We start from the raw sequence: 19257 nt of genomic DNA, 5'->3' as shown, positions 1-19257 counted from the left end.
TGAGCCACTCAAGGCGAAGCCCAAAGGTGTCTCTTTTTCCTGAAGTTCTACATATTAGTTTAAAAATCCCCTTGCATCAATACTGGTAATCTTCCACGTCTTGGCTTAGATGCAGTGAAAGGGCCCAATTCAGAGCTGAGATAAGCGTGTGCAACACAAACTTTGGTGTAAGTCATTCATTGACGTCAATGGGAGAATTGTGCAAAGATTTGAGTTGAGCGTGCTGATCTCAAGTCAGGCCCTAAATAAACTGGAGTGTATTCACGAGGAATCAAACGGAAGAAAATGGGCTGAAACGGGGAAGAACTAACCTGAACTTGTCCAATAGGAAATGCTTGTTTTGGTTGCAAAACATTTAGCTATGGTTTGACCTAATAAAGAAGCTCTGATGGTGATAATTGCACAGAAGCCCCAATAAATGGCCCTTAAAGCATTTTCCACAGTAATTTCCTAGGCCAGAGAAGACTATTGTCCTTGCTATTGTCTGATCACTGGCCCGTCTCTCTCATAGCCCTCCCTCCAAGAACCCAACTCCTCCAGTCCCTTACCCCATCTCCATCCCTCCAAAATTGACAAGAGACAGCAGTCGAGAATTCTTAGGTTAGTGTTGCAGACATAGAAATAGTATTAGTAGAACAGAGATTCCCACTCCCACTACCAGGTAGGTTCTACTAACCCTGTTTCTATGGTCATAGACTTGTTCTGAGTTCCTCTCATGAATGTTCCACTGATGTGACCTTTTTCTCAGTCGGTAAGACGCCCCTGCAAAACTTCCTAGGGATCGCCGAGCAACACATGGGGCCCAACAATGGGGTTAGTGGTCATAGTCATCATTATCATCATCATCATTTATCCACACCATGATCCTCCTCATCATCCTCATCCTCCTCATCACCATCATCAATCCTAATCATCATCCTCATCCTCATCATTGTATAGAGATTTTACCTTATAGCCAGAGTGGCTGTCAATTTTGACATGAGTAAAGAGGTCCCTGGGCATCTCTTCTCTCTCAAGTATTGATCACCATTTGAATTGTCTTTGAACAATCTTTATCCCCCTCTCTCATCCTCTCCCTCTCTTTCTTTCTCTCTCTCTCTTAACCCTCCCTCCTTTTATCCTCTCTCTCTTTCTCTCTCTCGATCTCTTTCACTCTGTCTCAATCTCTTTCACTCTGTCTCTCTTACTCTATATCGCCCTCCCTCTCTCTCTCCTCTCTCCCCATCCCCCTCCCTCCCCTTCTCTCAACAGGCCCTAGTGACTCAGATGTCATGTCCTGCCGTGACCAACCCCACAGCCCTGACAGCCGAGGAGTACTTCAATCCCAACCTGCCCCTGGGCACCCGGGATATTGGCCACCCCTGTCAACTCACCACCAAGACTCAGAGGTGACAGCGACAGCCATCCCAGCCCGTATAACACCCTCTATGCCTGGGGCCCTTGGCTATAATAGCCCTATCCAGAACCATACAACATGCCTGGATCCCAAATGACACCCTATTCCCTTTATAGTGCATTTCATTTAACCAGGGCCCAAAGTAATGCATTATGTAGGGAATAGGGTGCAATTGTGGATGCAGTCTACAGTAGGTCTCTGGTCCTGTCAAGTGTTTTGGCTCTGTCCCATGCATGTACATGTTTTCTTTCTATCCAATCTACAGTATGTGGGCTGTGTGATCTGATCAATTACTATGAGAATTGAGATCACATCAATAGCCATTTAGAATTCTGCTGGTTATTGGATAGATTGTGACAAGACAACAGTGAGATGGTGTCCCAGCCCGATCACTAGGCTGCAAGTACATGATCTCATCAGTTGAACATAAACATTGATTGGTCTGAACAGAAACCAGTGCAACAGATGTGATCAATGTTCTTGGATGAGACAGAACTAGAGTTCCAGTCTCTCACAGTCTTTCAATATGCCTGCATGACCAACAAAGACTCTTTCTGTGGGACACGTTCCTTCATTTTACGTTTCCAAACAATTTGCTACAGTGAGCCCTACTAAACAAGAGTCAGGAGTATTGTATGATATGCACACTACCATTCAAAAAGTTGGGGTCACAATGTCCTTGTTTTTGAAAGAAAAGCACTTTTTTTTTGTCCATTAAAATAACATCAAATTGATCAGAAATACAGTGTAGACATTGTTAATGTTGTAAACGACTATTGTAGCTGGAAACGGCTGGTTTTTAAGGGAATATCTACATAGCCGTACAGAGGCCCATTATCAGCAACCATCACTCCTGTGTTCCAATTGCATGTTGTGTTAGCAAATCCAAGTTTATCATTTTAAAAGGCTAATTGATCATTAGAAAACCCTTTTGCGATTATGTTAGCACAGCTGAAAACTGTTGTGCTGATTAAAGAAGCAATAAAACTGTCCTTCTTTAGACTAGTTGAGTATCTGGAGATTCAGCATTTGTGGGTTCGATTACAGGCTCAAAATGGCCAGAAACAAAGACCTTTCTTCTGAAACTCGTCAGTATATTCTTGTTCTGAGAAATGAAGGCTATTCCATGCCAGAAATTGCCAAGAAACTGAAGATCTCGTACAGCGCTGTGTCCTAGTCCCTTCACAGAACAGCGCAAACTGGCCCTAACCAGAATAGAAAGATGAGTGGGAGGCCCGGTGCACACCTGAGCAAGAGGACAAGTACATTAGAGTGTCTAGTTTAAGAAACAGATGCTTCACAAGTCCTCAACTGGCAACTTCTTTAAATAGTACCCGCAAAACACCCGTCTCAACGTTAACAGTGAAGAAGCGACTCTGGGATGCTGGCCTTCTAGGCAGAGTTGCAAAGAAAAAGCCATGTCTCAGACTAGCCAATAAAAATAAAAGATTAAGATGGGCAAAAGAACTGGACAGAGGAAGGTTGGAAAAAAGTGTTATGGACAGATGAATCTAAGTTTGAGCTGTTCGGATCACAAAGAAGAACATTCGTGAGACGCAGAAAAAAAATGAAGATGGTGGAAGAATGATTGACGCAATCTGTCAAGCATGCTGGAGGCAAGGTGATGGTCTGGGAGTGTTTTGGTGGCGGTAAAGTGGGAGATTTGTACAGGGTAAAAGGGATCTTGAAAAAGGAAGGCGATCACTCCATTTTGCAACGCCATGCCATACCCTGTGGACAGTGCTTAATTGGAGCCAATTTCCTCTTACAACAGGACAATGACCCAAAGCACAGTTCCAAATTATGCAATAACTATTTAGGGAAGAAGCAGTCAGCTGGTATTCTGTCTATAATGGAGTGGCCAGCACAGCCACCGGCTCTCAAATCTATTGAGCTGTTGTGGGAGCAGCTTGATCGTATGGTACATAAAAAGTGCCCATCAAGCCAATCCAATTTGTGGGAGGTGCTTCAGGAAGCATGGGGTGAAATCTCTTCAGATTACCTCAACAAATTGACAACTAGAATGTCAAAGGTCTGCATGGCTGTAATTGCTGCAAATTGAGGATTCTTTGACGAAAGCAAAGTTTGAAGGACAAAATTATTATTTCAATTAAAAATCATTATTTATAACCTTGTCAACGTCTTGACTATATTTCCTATTCATTTTTCAACTAATTTTATGTATGTTTTCATGGAAAACAAGGACATTTCTAAGTGACCCCAAACTTTTGAATGGTAGTATATCCAGTCAAAGGTTTGGACACACCTAGTCATTCAAGGGTTTTTGTTTATTTTTCTACATACATTGTTTATTTTTCTACGTAGAATAATAGTGAAGATATCAAAACTATGAAATAACACATATGGAAACATGTAGTAACCAATTTTTTTTTAAACAAATCAAAATGTACAGTACTTTATATATTTGAGATTCTTCAAAGTACCCCCCTTTGCCTTAATGACAGCTTTGCACGCTCTTGGTATTCTGTCAACCAGCTTCACCTGGAATACTTTTCCAACAGTATTGAAGGAGTTCCCAAATATGTTGAGCACTTGTTGGCTGCTTTCCTTCACTCTGCAGTCCAATTCATCCCAAACCATCTCAATTGGATTGAGGTCGGGTGATTATGGAGGCCAGGTTATCTGATGCAGCATTCCATCACTCTCCTTCTTGGTCAAAAGCCCTTACACAGCCGAGAGGTGTTGGGTCATTGTCCTGTTGAAAAACAAATGATAGTCCCACTAAACGCAAACCAGATGGGATGGAGTATCACTGCAGAATGCTGTGGTAGCCATGCTGGTTAAGTGTGCCTTGAATTCTAAATAAATCACTGACAGTGTCAGCAGCAAAGCACGTCCACACCATCACACCTCCTCCATGCTTCATGGTGGGAATCACACATGCGGAGATCATCCGTTCACCTACTCTGCGTCTCACAAAGACACGCCGGTTGGAACCAAAAATCTAAAATTTGGACTTATCAGACCAAAGGATAGATTTCCACCGGTCTAATGTCCACTGCTCGTGTTTCTTGGTCCAAGCAAGTCTCTTTTTCTTATTGGTGTCCTTTAGTAGTGGTTTCTTTGCAGCAATTCGACCATGAAAGCCTGATTCACACCGTCTCCTCTGAACAGTTGATGTTGAGATGTGTCTGTTACTTGAACTCTGTGAAGCATTTATTTGGGCTGCAATTTCTTAGGCTGGTAACTCTAATGAACTTATCCTCTGCAACAGAGGTAACTCCGGGTCTTCCTTTCCTGTGGCTGTCCTCATGAGAGCCAGTTTCATCATAGAGCTTGATGGTTTTTGCAACTGCACTTGAAGAAAGTTCTTGACATTTTTCGGATTGACTGACCTTCGTTTCTCTTTGCTTATTTTAGATGTTCTTGCCATATAATGGACTTGGTTTTTTACCAAATAGGGCTATCTCTGTATACCACCCCTACCTTGTCACAACACAACTGATTGGCTCAAACGCATTAAGAAGGAAAGAAATTCCACAAATGTACTTTTAACAAGGCACACCTGTCAATTGAAATCCATTCCAGGTGACTTCCTCATGGAGCTGGTTGAGAAAATGCCAAGGGTGTGCAAAACTGTCAGCAAGGCAAAAGGTGTCTACTTAGAAGAATCTTAAATAGAAAATATATTTTGATTTGTTTAACACTTTAACACTTTTTGGTGACAAAATGATTCCATATGTGTTATTTCAAAGTTTTATTATTTTACAATGTAGAACATACAAACCATTGAATGAGTGGGTGTGTCCAAACTTTTGACTGGTACTGTACATACAGTGCATTCGGAAAATATTCAGACCCCTTGACATTTTCTACATTTTTTACGTTACAGCCTTATTCTAAAATGGAAGAAATAGTTTTTTTCCTTCATCAATCTACACATAATACCCCATAACAAGTTTTTAGAAATGTTTTCAAATGTATGAAATGAAAAAAAACGGAAATATCACATTTACATAAGTATTCAGACACTTTACTCAGTACTTTGTTGAAGCACCTTTGGTAGCGATTACAGCACTGAGTCTTCTTGGGTATCACGCTACAAGCTTGGCACACCTGTATTTGGGGGAGTTTCTCCCATTCTTCTCTGCAGATCCTCTCAAGCTCTGTCAGAGTCGATGTGGAGCGTCGCTGCACAGTTCATTTCAGGTCTGTCTAGAGATGTTTGATCGGGTTCAAGTCCGGGCACTGGCTGGACCACTCAATGACATTCAGAGACTTGTCCCGAAGCCACTCCTGCGTTGTCTTGGCTGTGTGCTTGGGGTCGTTGTCCTGTTGTAAGGTGAATCCAGTCTGAGGTCCTGAGTGCTCTAGAGCAGGTTTTCATCAAGGATCTCTCTGTACTTAGCTCTGTTCATCTTTGCCTCGATCCTGACTAGTCTCCCAGTCCCTGCTGCTGAAAAACATCCCCACAGCATGATGCTGCCACCACCATGCTTCACCATAAGGATAGTGCCAGGATTCCTCCAGACGTGATGTTTGGCATTCAGGCCAAAGTGTTCAATCTTGGTTTCATCAGACCAGAGAATATTGTTTCTCATCGTGTGAGAAACAATGGCAAACTTTTGGCAAACTCAAAGTGGGCTGTCATATGCCTTTTTACTGAGAAGTGGCCCCTCTACCATAAAGTCCTGATTGGTGGAGTGCTGCAGAGATTGTTGTCCTTCTGGAAGGTTCTCCCATCTCCACAGAGGAACTCTAAAGCTTTGTCAGAGTGACCATCAGGTTTTTGGTCACCTCCCTGACCAAGGCCCTTCTCCCCCGATTGCTCAGTTTGGCTGAGCAGCCAGCTCTAGGAAGAATCTTGGTGGTTCCAAACTTCTTCCATTTAGGAATGATGGAGGACAGTGTATTCTTTGGAACCTTCAATGCTGCAGAAATATTTTGGTACCCTTCCCCAGATCTGTGCCTCGACAAATTTCTAAAGACCTGTTTTCGCTTTGTCATTATGGGGTGTAGATTGTTGAGGCAATTTGTTTGTATTTAATACATTTTAGAATAAGGCTGTAACGTAAAATGTGGACATTTCTGGGGGGTCTGAATACTTTCCGAATGCACTGTACATGTTTCCTCAGGTTCAAGGCTAAGCTGTGGCTGTGTGAGGCCCATCCTCTGTCCCTAGCGGAGCAGGTGGCACCCATCATTGACCTCATGGCCATCTCCAATGCTCTCTTCGCCAAGCTCAGGGATTTCATTACCCTGCGACTGCCACCTGGCTTCCCCGTCAAGATCGGTGAGAGAGTAGAGTACACTCCTGTAACCAGATAGTCTGCATCCTAAAGAGCTGGCACATCATGGTAGTTAAAGTGGAGAGAAACCGGGAGTGGGGGATTATCAAAAGTAGACTAGTGGTGTAAAGTACATAAGTAAAAATACCCCATTTTTGGGACGTATCTGTACTTTACTATTTACATTTTTGACAACTTTTGCTTTTACTTCACTACATTTGTAAAGATAATAATGTACTTTTTACTCCATACATTTTCCCTGACACCCAAAAGTACTCCTATATGTTTAGGAAAGTGGTCCAATCCACAAACGTATCAAAAGGACATCCTGGTTCATTCCTACTGCTTCTGATCTGGCTCATTCGCTAAACACAAATGCATAATTTCTAAATGATGTCTGAGAGTTGGAGTGTGCCCCTGGCTATTCGTCAATTAAAAAAACAAAATTGTGCTGTCTTGTTTGGTTAATATAAGGAATGTGATTTATACTTTTACATTTGACTCTTAAATGTATTTTAGGAATGACATTTACTTTTGATACTTAAGTATATTTAAAACCAAATCCTTTTCGACTTTAACTCAAGTAGTTTTTTCCTGGGTGACTTACACTTTTACATTTTCTATTAAGGTATCTTTACTTTTACTCAAGTATGACAATTGAATGCCCTTTCCACCACTGAAGCAGACCCACCTGTCCTTATGCCATGTTGGACATTCTGGCTACTCCTTAAATTAATTCAGATGCTGCCTCAAATATGGTTAATTGGGATATGCCAAAATGTGGTCATTTGAGCTCTTAACATGTTTGGAAGATTTACACCTATTGCACATTAATTATGAATCCAGTGATAATCGTAAATACTAAACATCTCTGTCACTGTCTCTGTCATCTCTTCATCTTCTCAGAAATTCCCATCTATCACATCCTGAATGCCCGGATCACCTTTGGGAACCTGAACGGGTGTGAGGACGGGTCGGTGACAGGGCCGGGCAGGGTGGAGGGGGAGGTGGATGGACAGAAGGACAGCAGCCCCAGGACTGACACAGACACCCCCTCCCCAGGCAGTGACTCTTCTAGTGTCTCCAGCTCCAGCTCCACAAGTGAGAAACACACACATGGACATATACACACAGACACTCACACACTCACACTCACACCCACCCACCCACCCACCCACCCACCCACACACACACCCACACACACAATCCATATTTACTCTACAATTAGGGCCAGGAGTGTTTCCCAATCTTATAACTTGACCAGGACAAAGTTATTTTTCTTTTAATCTAAGAAAATTCAAGAATGACCCATGACATCCCATCACTCCTGTCCTGTGTCTCTCCTCCATGCAGCGTCGTGTCGTGGAGGGGAGATCCCCCCATGTGTGTTCGAGCCCCCTCAGGGTTACACTGTGCTGGGAGGCAACCAGAGGGACAACAACATGCGTGGTGATGAGGAGGAGGATCTGCTGCAGTTTGCCATCCAACAGAGTCTGCTGGAGGCTGGCTCGGAGTACGACCAGGTCAGACTCACTCTGGCCCCTCATAGAGATAACTGCCATCTCAAATCTGGCTCGTCTCCATTAAAGAACACAAAGGAAAATGGAAATGAGCATCCAGGTTGTCCCTACATGTTTCGTTTGTTTCCTGCCACTTGGTGCCTAATGAACACAAAGTATGGTATGATGGTAAAGCATCGTATGTTTTTTTTGTAACCTTAACTCTGAAGTAATACTGTATTTTGGGGGCTCATTCGGGATGTTAATCAATTACATGCACATTGTATTAGTAGTGTGTACAGTTGTGCAAAAGCTACAAATTCCATTTACACTGTAAAGACTTGTGTACGTCTGTCCTAATCCGCTAGCTAGACAAACAACTGACTCAGTATCCTAGGGCATAAACATTGAAATGACAAGAAAGTTTGGTGAGTCTTCTTGTTGACTTGGACTATCCCTCTGACTCTGTCTGTCGACTTCCTGGTCTGTGTATAGGTGACTATCTGGGAGGCGCTGACCAACAGCAAGCCCAGCACACGTACTCTTCCCTGTGACCCCAGTCGCCTGCAAAGGTCTGTACTTTCTCCGCACTCGACTCGCTACCCTTCTCAGCCTTTGTTTGCTAAAGCCTTGGCTCGTCCTTCTCCAGCACACTGGAGGCCAGGGAGCTTCCTGGCTGCGTTCACAGCACACAATGTCACTGTTGACTCACTCCCAGTCATGCACACACTGTTGTCTTTGTCTGCATTCCCTGCACCTCATACAGTAGATACACTCTGAGTGACTGGCCCCCACTGATATACAGTAACTCTGCCTCTCTCCTGTATGCCCTCTCTGGGAACAATACACTGCATGTTACATAAACTCAAACTAGCACAATTGAGTGTGTGTGTGTGTGTGTGTGTGTGTTTTGGTTTTACTATCCTTGGTTTTTACCAGAGGTCCTCACAAGGAGAGTAAAACAAGGAAAATTGGATAAGTGGGGATATTTCACCATTCTCCCAAAGGAAAAGGGCTATTCTAGTCTTGGGTTAGGTTCAGGGTTAGAATTAGGAGTTAGGTTTAGGGTTAGAATTAGGGGTTAGGTTTAGGGGTTTGGGGTTAAGGTTAGGGAAAATTATGATTTTGAATGGGAATCAATTGTTTGGTCCCCACAAGGATAGTAAAACAAAAGTGTGTGTGTGTCTCGGTGTCGGTGTTGGTGTGTGTGTTTGGATGTACGTGTGTGCATGCACATGACAACCCCTCTTTCCTACTCAAATTATGTCCTGTCAAAATGAATCTAGGTCCACCATATTTTTCAACCATTTCCACTGTCAGTGTCAATTCCTCTATTCTCCTTATACAATAACCAGGTTTCCAACCTCATTGTCCCCAACCCACCCACCCGCACTCTTCCTCCAGGACTCCCCAGCACAGGCCTTGCCCTCCAGCCAGCCTCTGTAACACGCCCACCAAGAAGCCCCCCACAACCTGCAGCTACGACCAGCAGCTCCGCCTGGCAATGGAAATGTCGGCGCGGGAGCAGGCAGAGGCCGAGCTACGGCGACGGCAAGAAGAGGAGGAGCTGCAGCGGATCATCCAACTGTCACTCTTGGAGAAATGAGAGCCTGATTGGCCAGATGGGCTCTATGAGGTATGGGAGAGGAGGAGGGTGGAGGTCCAGAGAGGGTAGTCAATAAGTTCACTCTACTCCTGGCTGTGACAGCCTTGCTCCTCCGACCGTCCCATATCCCCTTTCCCACTGCGCTCCTTCAATAAGAGCCTGTCTGTGTGGCACAACAGGGCTCTACAGTGCTGATACAGCTACAGTACAGACTCACTACTCTCTGGTGCCACTCTGCACTCGCAGTCAGTGCAAGTTTACAACAAGAAACAAGAAGAAACACTTGTAATGGAATGCTACATTGACCGACCACATTAGTGGGCTAGGGTAATACAAATTGTGTTTGTGAAGGCCACTCTTTAATAAATGGTCCTGTGATTGGGGTATAGGGTTTGTGTCCACTTCACAGACCTGGGTCTTATTCATTAGGCATCAATGAAAGAAAATGTAATGAAACAGGAATGGACTACCTGAAATTGTCCAATAGAAACACTTGTTTTTGTTTACCGTTGCAAATCATTCTGCTATAGTGTGCCCCAGTGAATACTGCCCTCTGTGTGAGTGTCAGTTGGGTCAAGTGGGGTGGGATGTTGAAATACTCTGTTTCTTCCTCATTTTTAATAGATTGCTGCACCCCCCCTCCGATTTGCACAAAATTGAAAGTACTGTAATTAGACTGTGGATGGACACTTGATGACTGTTAATGGTTCTAGTAAGTAGAGAAATAGAATAATAACCCTATAGAGTTCATATTAATATAATAACACTATGACAGGAGTTCATGTTAGTATGTTAACACTATGACAGGAGTTCATGTTAATATGTTAACACTATGACAGGAGTTCATGTTAATATGATAACACTATGACAGGAGTTCATGTTAATATGTTAACACTATGACAGGAGTTCATGTTAATATGATAACACTATGACAGGAGTTCATGTTAATATGTTAACACTATGACAGGAGTTCATGTTAATATGATAACACTATGACAGGAGTTAATGCTAATATGATAGGAGTTGATGTTAATATGATAACACTATGACAGGAGTTCATGTTAATATGATAACACTATGACAGGAGTTCATGTTAATATGATAACACTATGACAGGAGTTAATGCTAATATGATAGGAGTTGATGTTAATATGATAACACTATGACAGGAGTTAATGCTAATATGACAGGAGTTAATGTTAATATGATAACACTATGACAGGAGTTAATGTTAATATGATAACACTATGACAGGAGTTCATGTTAATATGATAACACTATGACAGTAGTTCATGTTAATATGATAACACTATGACAGGAGTTGATGTTAATATGATAACACTATGACAGGAGTTGATGTTAATATGATAACACTATGACAGGAGTTAATGTTAATATGTTAATATGTTAACACTATGACAGTAGTTCATGTTAATATGATAACACTATGACAGTAGTTCATGTTAATATGATAACACTATGACAGGAGTTCATGTTAATATGATAACACTATGACAGGAGTTCATGTTAATATGATAACACTATGACAGTAGTTCATGTTAATGTGATAACGCTATGACAGGAGTTAATGCTAATATGATACGAGTTCATGTTAATATGATAACACTATGACAGTAGTTCATGTTAATATGATAACACTATGACAGGAGTTAATGTTAATATGTTAACACTATGACAGGAGTTAATGTTAATATGTTAATGTGATAACACTATGACAGGAGTTCATGTTAATATGATAAGCCTATGACAGGACTTCATGTTAATATGATAACCCTATGACAGGAGTTCATGTTAATATGATAACACTATGACATGAGTTCATGTTAATATGTTAACACTATGACAGGAGTTAATGCTAATATGATACGAGTTCATGTTAATATGATAACACTATGACAGTAGTTCATGTTAATATGTTAATATGATAACACTATGACAGGAGTTCATGTTAATATGATAACACTATGACAGGAGTTCATGTTAATATGATAACACTATGACAGGAGTTCATGTTAATATGATAACACAATGACAGGAGTTAATGTTAATATGATAACACTATGACAGGAGTTCATGTTAATGTGATAACACTATGACAGGAGTTCATGCTAATATGATACGAGTTAATGTTAATATGATAACACTATGACAGGAGTTCATGTTAATGTGATAACACTATGACAGGAGTTAATGTTAATATGATAACACTATGACAGGAGTTAGTATTAATATAATAACACCTTAGAGATAATGTTAATATGTTAACCATATAGAGTTCATGTTAATATGTTAACCCTATAGAGTTAATGTTAATATGTTAACCCTATAGAGTTCATGTTAATATGTTAACCCTATAGAGTTAATGTTAATATGTTAATACTATGACAGTAGTTGACGTTAATATGATAACACTATGACAGGAGTTAATGTTAATATGATAACACTATGACAGTAGTTCATGTTAATATGATAACACTATGACAGGAGTTCATGTTGATATGATAAGCCTATGACAGGAGTTCATGTTAATATGATAACACTATGACAGGAGAATGTAAATATGTTAACCCTATGACATGAGTTAATGTTAATATGATAACACTATGACAGGAGTTAATAATAAATATGTTAATATGATAACACTATGACAGTAGTTCATGTTAATATGTTAATATGATAACACTATGACAGGAGTTCATGTTAATATGTTAACCCTATGACAGGAGTTCATGTTAATATGATAACACTATGACAGGAGTTCATGTTAATATGATAACACAATGACAGGAGTTAATGTTAATATGATAACACTATGACAGGAGTTCATGTTAATGTGATAACACTATGACAGAGTTCAGTTCATGTTAATATGATAACACTATGACAGGAGTTCATGTTAATGTGATAACACTATGACAGGAGTTAATGTTAATATGATAACACTATGACAGGAGTTAGTTCATGTTAATAGAGTTCATGTTAATAATGTTAACCCTATAGAGTTAATGTTAATATGTTAACCCTATAGAGTTCATGTTAATGTTTAGAGTTAATGTTAATATGTTAATACTATGACAGTAGTTGACGTTAATATGATAACACTATGACAGGAGTTCATGTTAATATGATAACACTATGACAGTAGTTCATGTTAATATGATAACACTATGACAGGAGTTCATGGTGATATGATAACACTATGACAGGAGTTCATGGTGATATGATAACACTATGACAGGAGAATGTAAATATGTTAACCCATAGAGTTAATGTGATAACACTATGATAGGAGTTAATGTAAATATGTTAATATGTTATGTTAATATGATAACACTATGACAGGAGTTCATGTTAATATGATAACGCTATGACAGGAGTTCATGTTAATATGATAACACTATGACAGGAGTTCATGTTAATATGATAACACTATGACAGGAGTTCATGTTAATATGATAACACAATGACAGGAGTTAATGTTAATCTGATAACACTATGACAGTAGTTCATGTTAATGTGATAACACTATGACAGGAGTTCATGCTAATATGATACGAGTTAATGTTAATATGATAACACTATGACAGGAGTTAATGTTAATATGATAACACTATGACAGGAGTTAGTATTAATATACTAACACCATAGAGATAATGTTAATATGTTAACCCTATAGAGTTCATGTTAATATGTTAACCCTATAGAGTTAATGTTAATATGTTAACCCTATAGAGTTCATGTTAATATGTTAACCCTATAGAGTTCATGTTAATATGATAACACTATGACAGTAGTTCATGTTAATATGATAACACTATGACAGGAGTTCATGGTGATATGATAACACTATGACAGGAGTTCATGGTGATATGATAACACTATGACAGGAGAATGTAAATATGTTAACCCTATAGAGTTAATGTTAATATGATAACACTATGATAGGAGTTAATGTAAATAAGTTAATATGATAACACTATGACAGTAGTTTACGTTAATATGATAACACTATGACAGGAGTTCATGTTAATATGTTAACCCTATGACAGGAGTTCATGTTAATATGATACCACTATGACAGGAGTTCATGTTAATATGATAACGCTATGACAGGAGTTAATGTTGATATGATAACACTATGACAGTAGTTCATGTTAATATGATAACACTATGACAGGAGTTAATGTTGATATGTTAACCCTATGACAGGAGTTCATGCTAATATGATAGGTGTTAATGTTAATATGATAACACAATGTCAGAAGTTATTGTTAATATGATAACCCTATGACAGGAGACTGGTTCGTTGGCAGCTAGTCTGCTCACAGGTACAGCATCCTAAACAGTTACATCATCCTAAACCTTTCAATGTGTACGGCCATCATGCAGCTGCTGTTGCTCACCCTTTGGACTCCGTAGGGGCTGAAATAACCTTTTATGTGAAGCCATACTATATGGCTTCACATAAATGAATATATACTGAAGAAAAACATAAATGCACATGCAACAATTTCAAACGTTTTACTGAGTTACAGTTCATATAAGGTTAATTTAAAAATCAGTTAATTTTGATTGGGAATGATATGCATCTGTTGCCCCTTAAATCTATAGGGTAATTTCACCCCCTCCCCTGAAATGATTTGGGAATACTGATATGCATCTGTTGTCTGGATACAGATACCTTAACTTAAATGTAAATGTAAATGTAAAAAGTAGGGGATCAGAAAACCAGTCAGTATTTGGTGTGGCCACCATTTGCCTCATGCAGCAGGACACATCTCCTTTGCATAGAGTTGATCAAGCTGTTTATTGTGGCCTGTAGAATCTTGTCCCACTCCTCTTCAATGGCTGTGCGAAGTTGCTGGATATCGTATACGTCGATCCAGAGCATCCCAAACATGCTCAATGGGTGACATGTCTGGTGAGTATGCAGGCCATGGAAGAACTGGGACATTTTCAGCTTCCAGGAATTGTGTACAGATCCTTGCGACATGGGGCCGTGCATTATCATGCTGCAACGTGAGGTTATGGCGGCAGATGAATGGCACGACAATTGGCCTCATGATCTCGTCATGGAATCTCTGTGCATTCGGATAAAATGCAATTGTGTTCGTTGTCTGTAGCTTATGCCTGCCCAAACCATAACCTCACCGCCACCACGGGGCACTCTGTTCACAACATTGACATAAGCAAACCGCTCGTCAACACAACGCCATACACTTCCATCTGCCCGGTACTGTTGAAACCGGGATTCATCCGTGAAGAGCACACTTCTCCAGCATGCCAGTGGCCATCGAAGGTGAGCATTTTCCTACTGATGTCAGTTACAACCCCGAACTGCAGTCAGGTCAAGACCCTTGAGAGGACGACGAGCATGCAGGTGAGCTTCCACGAGACAGTTTCTGACAGTTTAAGCAGAAATTCTTCAGTTGTGCAAACCCAGTTTCATCAGCTGACCTGGTGGTTGGTCTCAGACGATCCCGCAGGTGAAGAAACCGGATGTGGAGGTCCTGGACTGGCGTGGTTACATGTGGTCAGCGGTTGTGAGGCCGGTTGGACGTACTGCTAAATATTCTAAAACGACGTTGAAGGAAGCTTATGGTAGTGAAATTAACATTCAATTCTCTGGCAAGTTATCTGGTGGACATTCCTCCAGTCAGCATGTCAATTGCAAGCTCCCTCAAAACTTGTGACATATGTGTCACAAAACTGCACATTTTAGAGTGGCCTTTTATTGTCCCCAGCACAAGGTGCACCGGTGTAATGATCATGCTGTTTAGTCAGCTTCTTGATATGCCACACCTGTCAGGTAGATGGATTATCTTGGAGAAATGCTCACTAATGGATGTAAAAAAAAAAATTTGAGCAAATGGAACATTTCTGGGATCTTTTATTTGAACAGATGGCACCAAACACTTTACATGGTGCATTTATATTTGTGTTCAGTGTAGATCCATCTTTTTTCATGGAGGTTATTACAGGGAGCACAGATATAGTAGGTTTCTGTTATCAAGGGAGAGGTGAGATATGGAGAGAATAGAGATGACACATGGGGACTGGTGGAGACGCGTTTCATGGTGAGCTTTGTGAGTTTGAAATTCTAATGAAAAAGCATCTGTACCTGATATGAATGGAGTTGTGATGTGTTTGTCTGTGTGGAGTTGTGGTATTTGTATGACATTCCAGCATAGCCTACACGTGTGTGGGTTTTCATTTCTGACCTGAGCCAAACTCTGAGGGGTGGGGCGGGGGGGTTATATATGGGCAGGTGTCACAAGTTGCTTGGTTTTTAGTACAACATTTTTTAAATAGTACTAGAACATCAGCACAAGTTAGGAGTCTGGTTCTTACTCCTATTTATTGTTTAGCTTGCCAGATTATTATTATTTTAAGTGGCTGGTTTTCACGAAGTTGGAGCTAGAGGTAATGAAACAATGTGGCGTATGTATGGAAGTCAATAATAATAAAACATTGGTGGTATTCCCGTTTCTTTCATTAAAGGACAAATTCACAGCTTTTTAACATCAGATGACTTATCTCCAGCACCAAACCAGTGTCTAACTTAAACATTCTGTTAAAGTTGTACGATAAGAAAAAGTATTAAGAATGACTCCAGATGCCATCATAGAACAGGAAATACAATAACATGTATAAACCAGTGTAATCTTCACTGCAGTTTATGACAACCCAGTACCTTGGCTGATCTCTGAATATACTGTACCTCGTGCCAGCGGCATACCACCCTGCATCCCACTGCTGACTTGCCTCTGAAACTAAGCACGTTTGGTCCCTGGATGAGAGACCAGATGCTGCTTGAAGTGGTATTGGATGGCCAATATGAGGCACTCTTTTGTCTAAAAAAACAAATCCCACAGCAGTGATTGGGAACATTGCCCATCATAGGCTGCTGTCTTTCAGATGTGATGTTAAACGGGTGTCCTTCTGGCCCTCTATGGTCACTAAAGATCCCATGGCACTTATTGTAGGGGTGTTAACCCTGTTGTCCTGGCTAAATTCCCAATCTGACAATTATGGCCACCTAATCAACCCCAGCTTCCAACTGGCTCATTCCTGTAACTATTCCCTAGGTTGTTGCTCTAAATGAGAATGCGTTTTCAGTCAACTTACCTGTTAACAAAATGAACACAAACTGTATCTCTGCAGTCAGATGATACCAATGATACAGGTGCCGCCATTTAGGTACACCTGCATTGTAAAATATTTTGGAATCTATAGAAATGCATTTATTAATGTCTACATTTGTGTTTGACAAGTATATTATATTACAGTCTCCTTAATACATATTTTTAAATTATATTATGTGAACTGAACATTTACAGTACCAGTCAAAAGTTACCTACTCATTCAAGGGGTTCTCTTTATTTCTACTATTTTCCACACTGTAGAATAATAGTGAAGACAAAACTATGAAATAACACATATAGAATCATGTCGTAACCAAAACAGTGTTAAAGAAATAATAATTACATTTTATATTTGAGATTCTTCAAAAGTAGCCACCCTTTGCTTTGATGACATCACACTCTTGGCATTCACTCAACCAGCTTCACGAGGTAGTCCCCTGGAATGCATTTCAATTAACAGGTGTGCCTTGTTAAAAGTGAATTTGTGGAATTTCTTTCCATAATGCGTTTGAGCCAATCAGTTGTGTTATGACAAGGTAGGGGCGGAATACAGAAAATAGCCCTATTTGGTAAAAGATCAAGTCCACATTATGGGAAGAACAGCTCAAATAAGCAAAGAGAAACAACAGTCCATCATCACTATAAGACATGAAGGTCAGTCAATCCGGAAAATTTCAAGAACTTTGAACGTTTCTCCAAGTGCAGTCGCAAAACCATCAAGTGCTATGATGAAACTGGCTCTCATGAGGACCGCCACAGGAAAGGAAGACCCAGAGTTACCTCTGTTCATTAGTTACCAGCCTCAGAAATTGAAGCCCAAATAAATGCTTCACAGAGTTCAAGTAACAGACACATCAAAATCAACTGTTCAGAGGAGTGTGTGTGAATCAGGCCTTCATGTTCAAATTGCTGCGAAGAAACCACTACTAAAGGACACCAATAAGAAGAAACTTGCTTAGACCAAGAAACACAAGAAATTAACATTCGGTAGAAATCTGTCCTTTGGAATTTTTTGATTCCAACCGCCGTGTCTTTTTGTGAGACGCAGAGTAGGTGAACGGATGATGATCTCTGCATGTGTGATTCCCACCGTGAAGCATGGAGGAGGTGGTGTAGTGGGGCTTTGCTGGTGACAATGTCAGTGATTTATTTAGAATTCAAGGCACACTTCACCAGCATGGCTACCACAGCATTCTGCAGTGATACACCATCACATCTGGTTTGGGCTAAGTGGGACTATCAATTGTTTTTCAACAGGACAATGACCCAACACACCTCCAGGCTGTGTAAGGGCTATTTGACCAAGAAGGAGAGTGATGGAATGCTGCATCAGATGACCTGGCCTCCACGATCACCAGGCCTCAACCCAATTGAGATGGTTTGGACCGCAGAGTGAGGGAAAGCAACCATCTCAGTGCTCAGCATACGTGGGAACTCCTTCAAGACTGTTGGAAAAGCATTCCAGGTGAAGAGTATTGAGAGAATGCCAAGTGTGTGCAAAGCTGTCATCAAGGCAAAGGGTGGCTACTTTGAAGAATCTCAAATATATAATATATTTTGAGTTGTTTAACACTTTTTTGGTTATGACATGATTCAATATGTTCTTTCATAGTTGATGTCTTCTATTATTATACAATGTAGAAAATAGTAAAAATAAAGAAAAACCCTTCAATGAGGTGTCCAAACTTGACTGGTGCTGTATATAAATATATATAAACATTCTATTGAGCAGTAATGTTACTATCCTCACTACAACAAAGATATTCTTAAATACATGTAATTTTGTCCTTGAAACATTTGAAATACTGTAGGATTCCCATTCATTCCTATGGAGGAGTACCAATATGGCAGCCGGTTGCTTCAAACCACTCATTGGCCATTTACACAGCAATCCAGGGTTTATACACATCATTGGGTGATAACTTTCCTACATAGTTCAGTATCTACTAGCCAGCTCACCAAATGACTGAGAAGTGAAAGCACAAGCACAATCCCAGGAACCAGACAGGCTATTTTGAGCAGCATTCACATCTACTTTCATCTTTAAAAACAAATCTGATTTTGCTGGAACGAATAAAAACAGTACGAGGGGCTCAGCTCTGTAAACGTGTGGAGAATCTTTAGATGTAGAGGATAAATAACATATCCATCCCAAATGCATTTGGAGGGCGCTAAACCAAACATCTGCACCAAGGATGAGGCTCTTCATTTGGAACACTTCTGGGGAAGGCAAATATTGAACTTCTTAATAAACCCGTTAAAAATGTTTTAGTGTAGCATTTCACAAATATTTCTACATTTTAGTTAAACTACTGCGATTTAGGGGCAGGCTGTACATTTC

General features: G+C 40.4%; 1 protein-coding gene across 3 annotated transcripts in view; it reads left to right on the top strand.

Annotated features, from left to right (window-relative positions):
- LOC115141246 (ankyrin repeat domain-containing protein 13B-like) overlaps window positions 1-18588 on the top strand; it is a 41840-nt gene extending 23252 nt beyond the window's left edge. For 2 of the 3 annotated variants that reach the window (XM_065000233.1, XM_065000231.1), the window contains 8 exons: window positions 1-26; window positions 749-813; window positions 1252-1388; window positions 6493-6650; window positions 7552-7746; window positions 7999-8168; window positions 8640-8716; window positions 9549-10133. The exon at window positions 1-26 is cut by the window's left edge and continues 56 nt beyond it. In XM_065000233.1, coding sequence (XP_064856305.1) covers window positions 1-26; window positions 749-813; window positions 1252-1388; window positions 6493-6650; window positions 7552-7746; window positions 7999-8168; window positions 8640-8716; window positions 9549-9750 — 1030 coding nt within the window. In that variant the 3' untranslated portion in view covers window positions 9751-10133. Of the gene's footprint in view, window positions 27-748; window positions 814-1251; window positions 1389-6492; window positions 6651-7551; window positions 7747-7998; window positions 8169-8639; window positions 8717-9548; window positions 10134-18173 lie in introns of those variants that run through there. The other variant, XM_065000232.1, reaches the window with a different exon arrangement.
- Window positions 18589-19257: the final 669 nt, after the last annotated feature.

This window comes from Oncorhynchus nerka, linkage group LG14 (assembly GCF_034236695.1).
Source record: "Oncorhynchus nerka isolate Pitt River linkage group LG14, Oner_Uvic_2.0, whole genome shotgun sequence".
Classification (NCBI taxonomy): domain Eukaryota; kingdom Metazoa; phylum Chordata; class Actinopteri; order Salmoniformes; family Salmonidae; genus Oncorhynchus; species Oncorhynchus nerka.
This window is presented reverse-complemented; position numbering and strand designations above follow the sequence as displayed.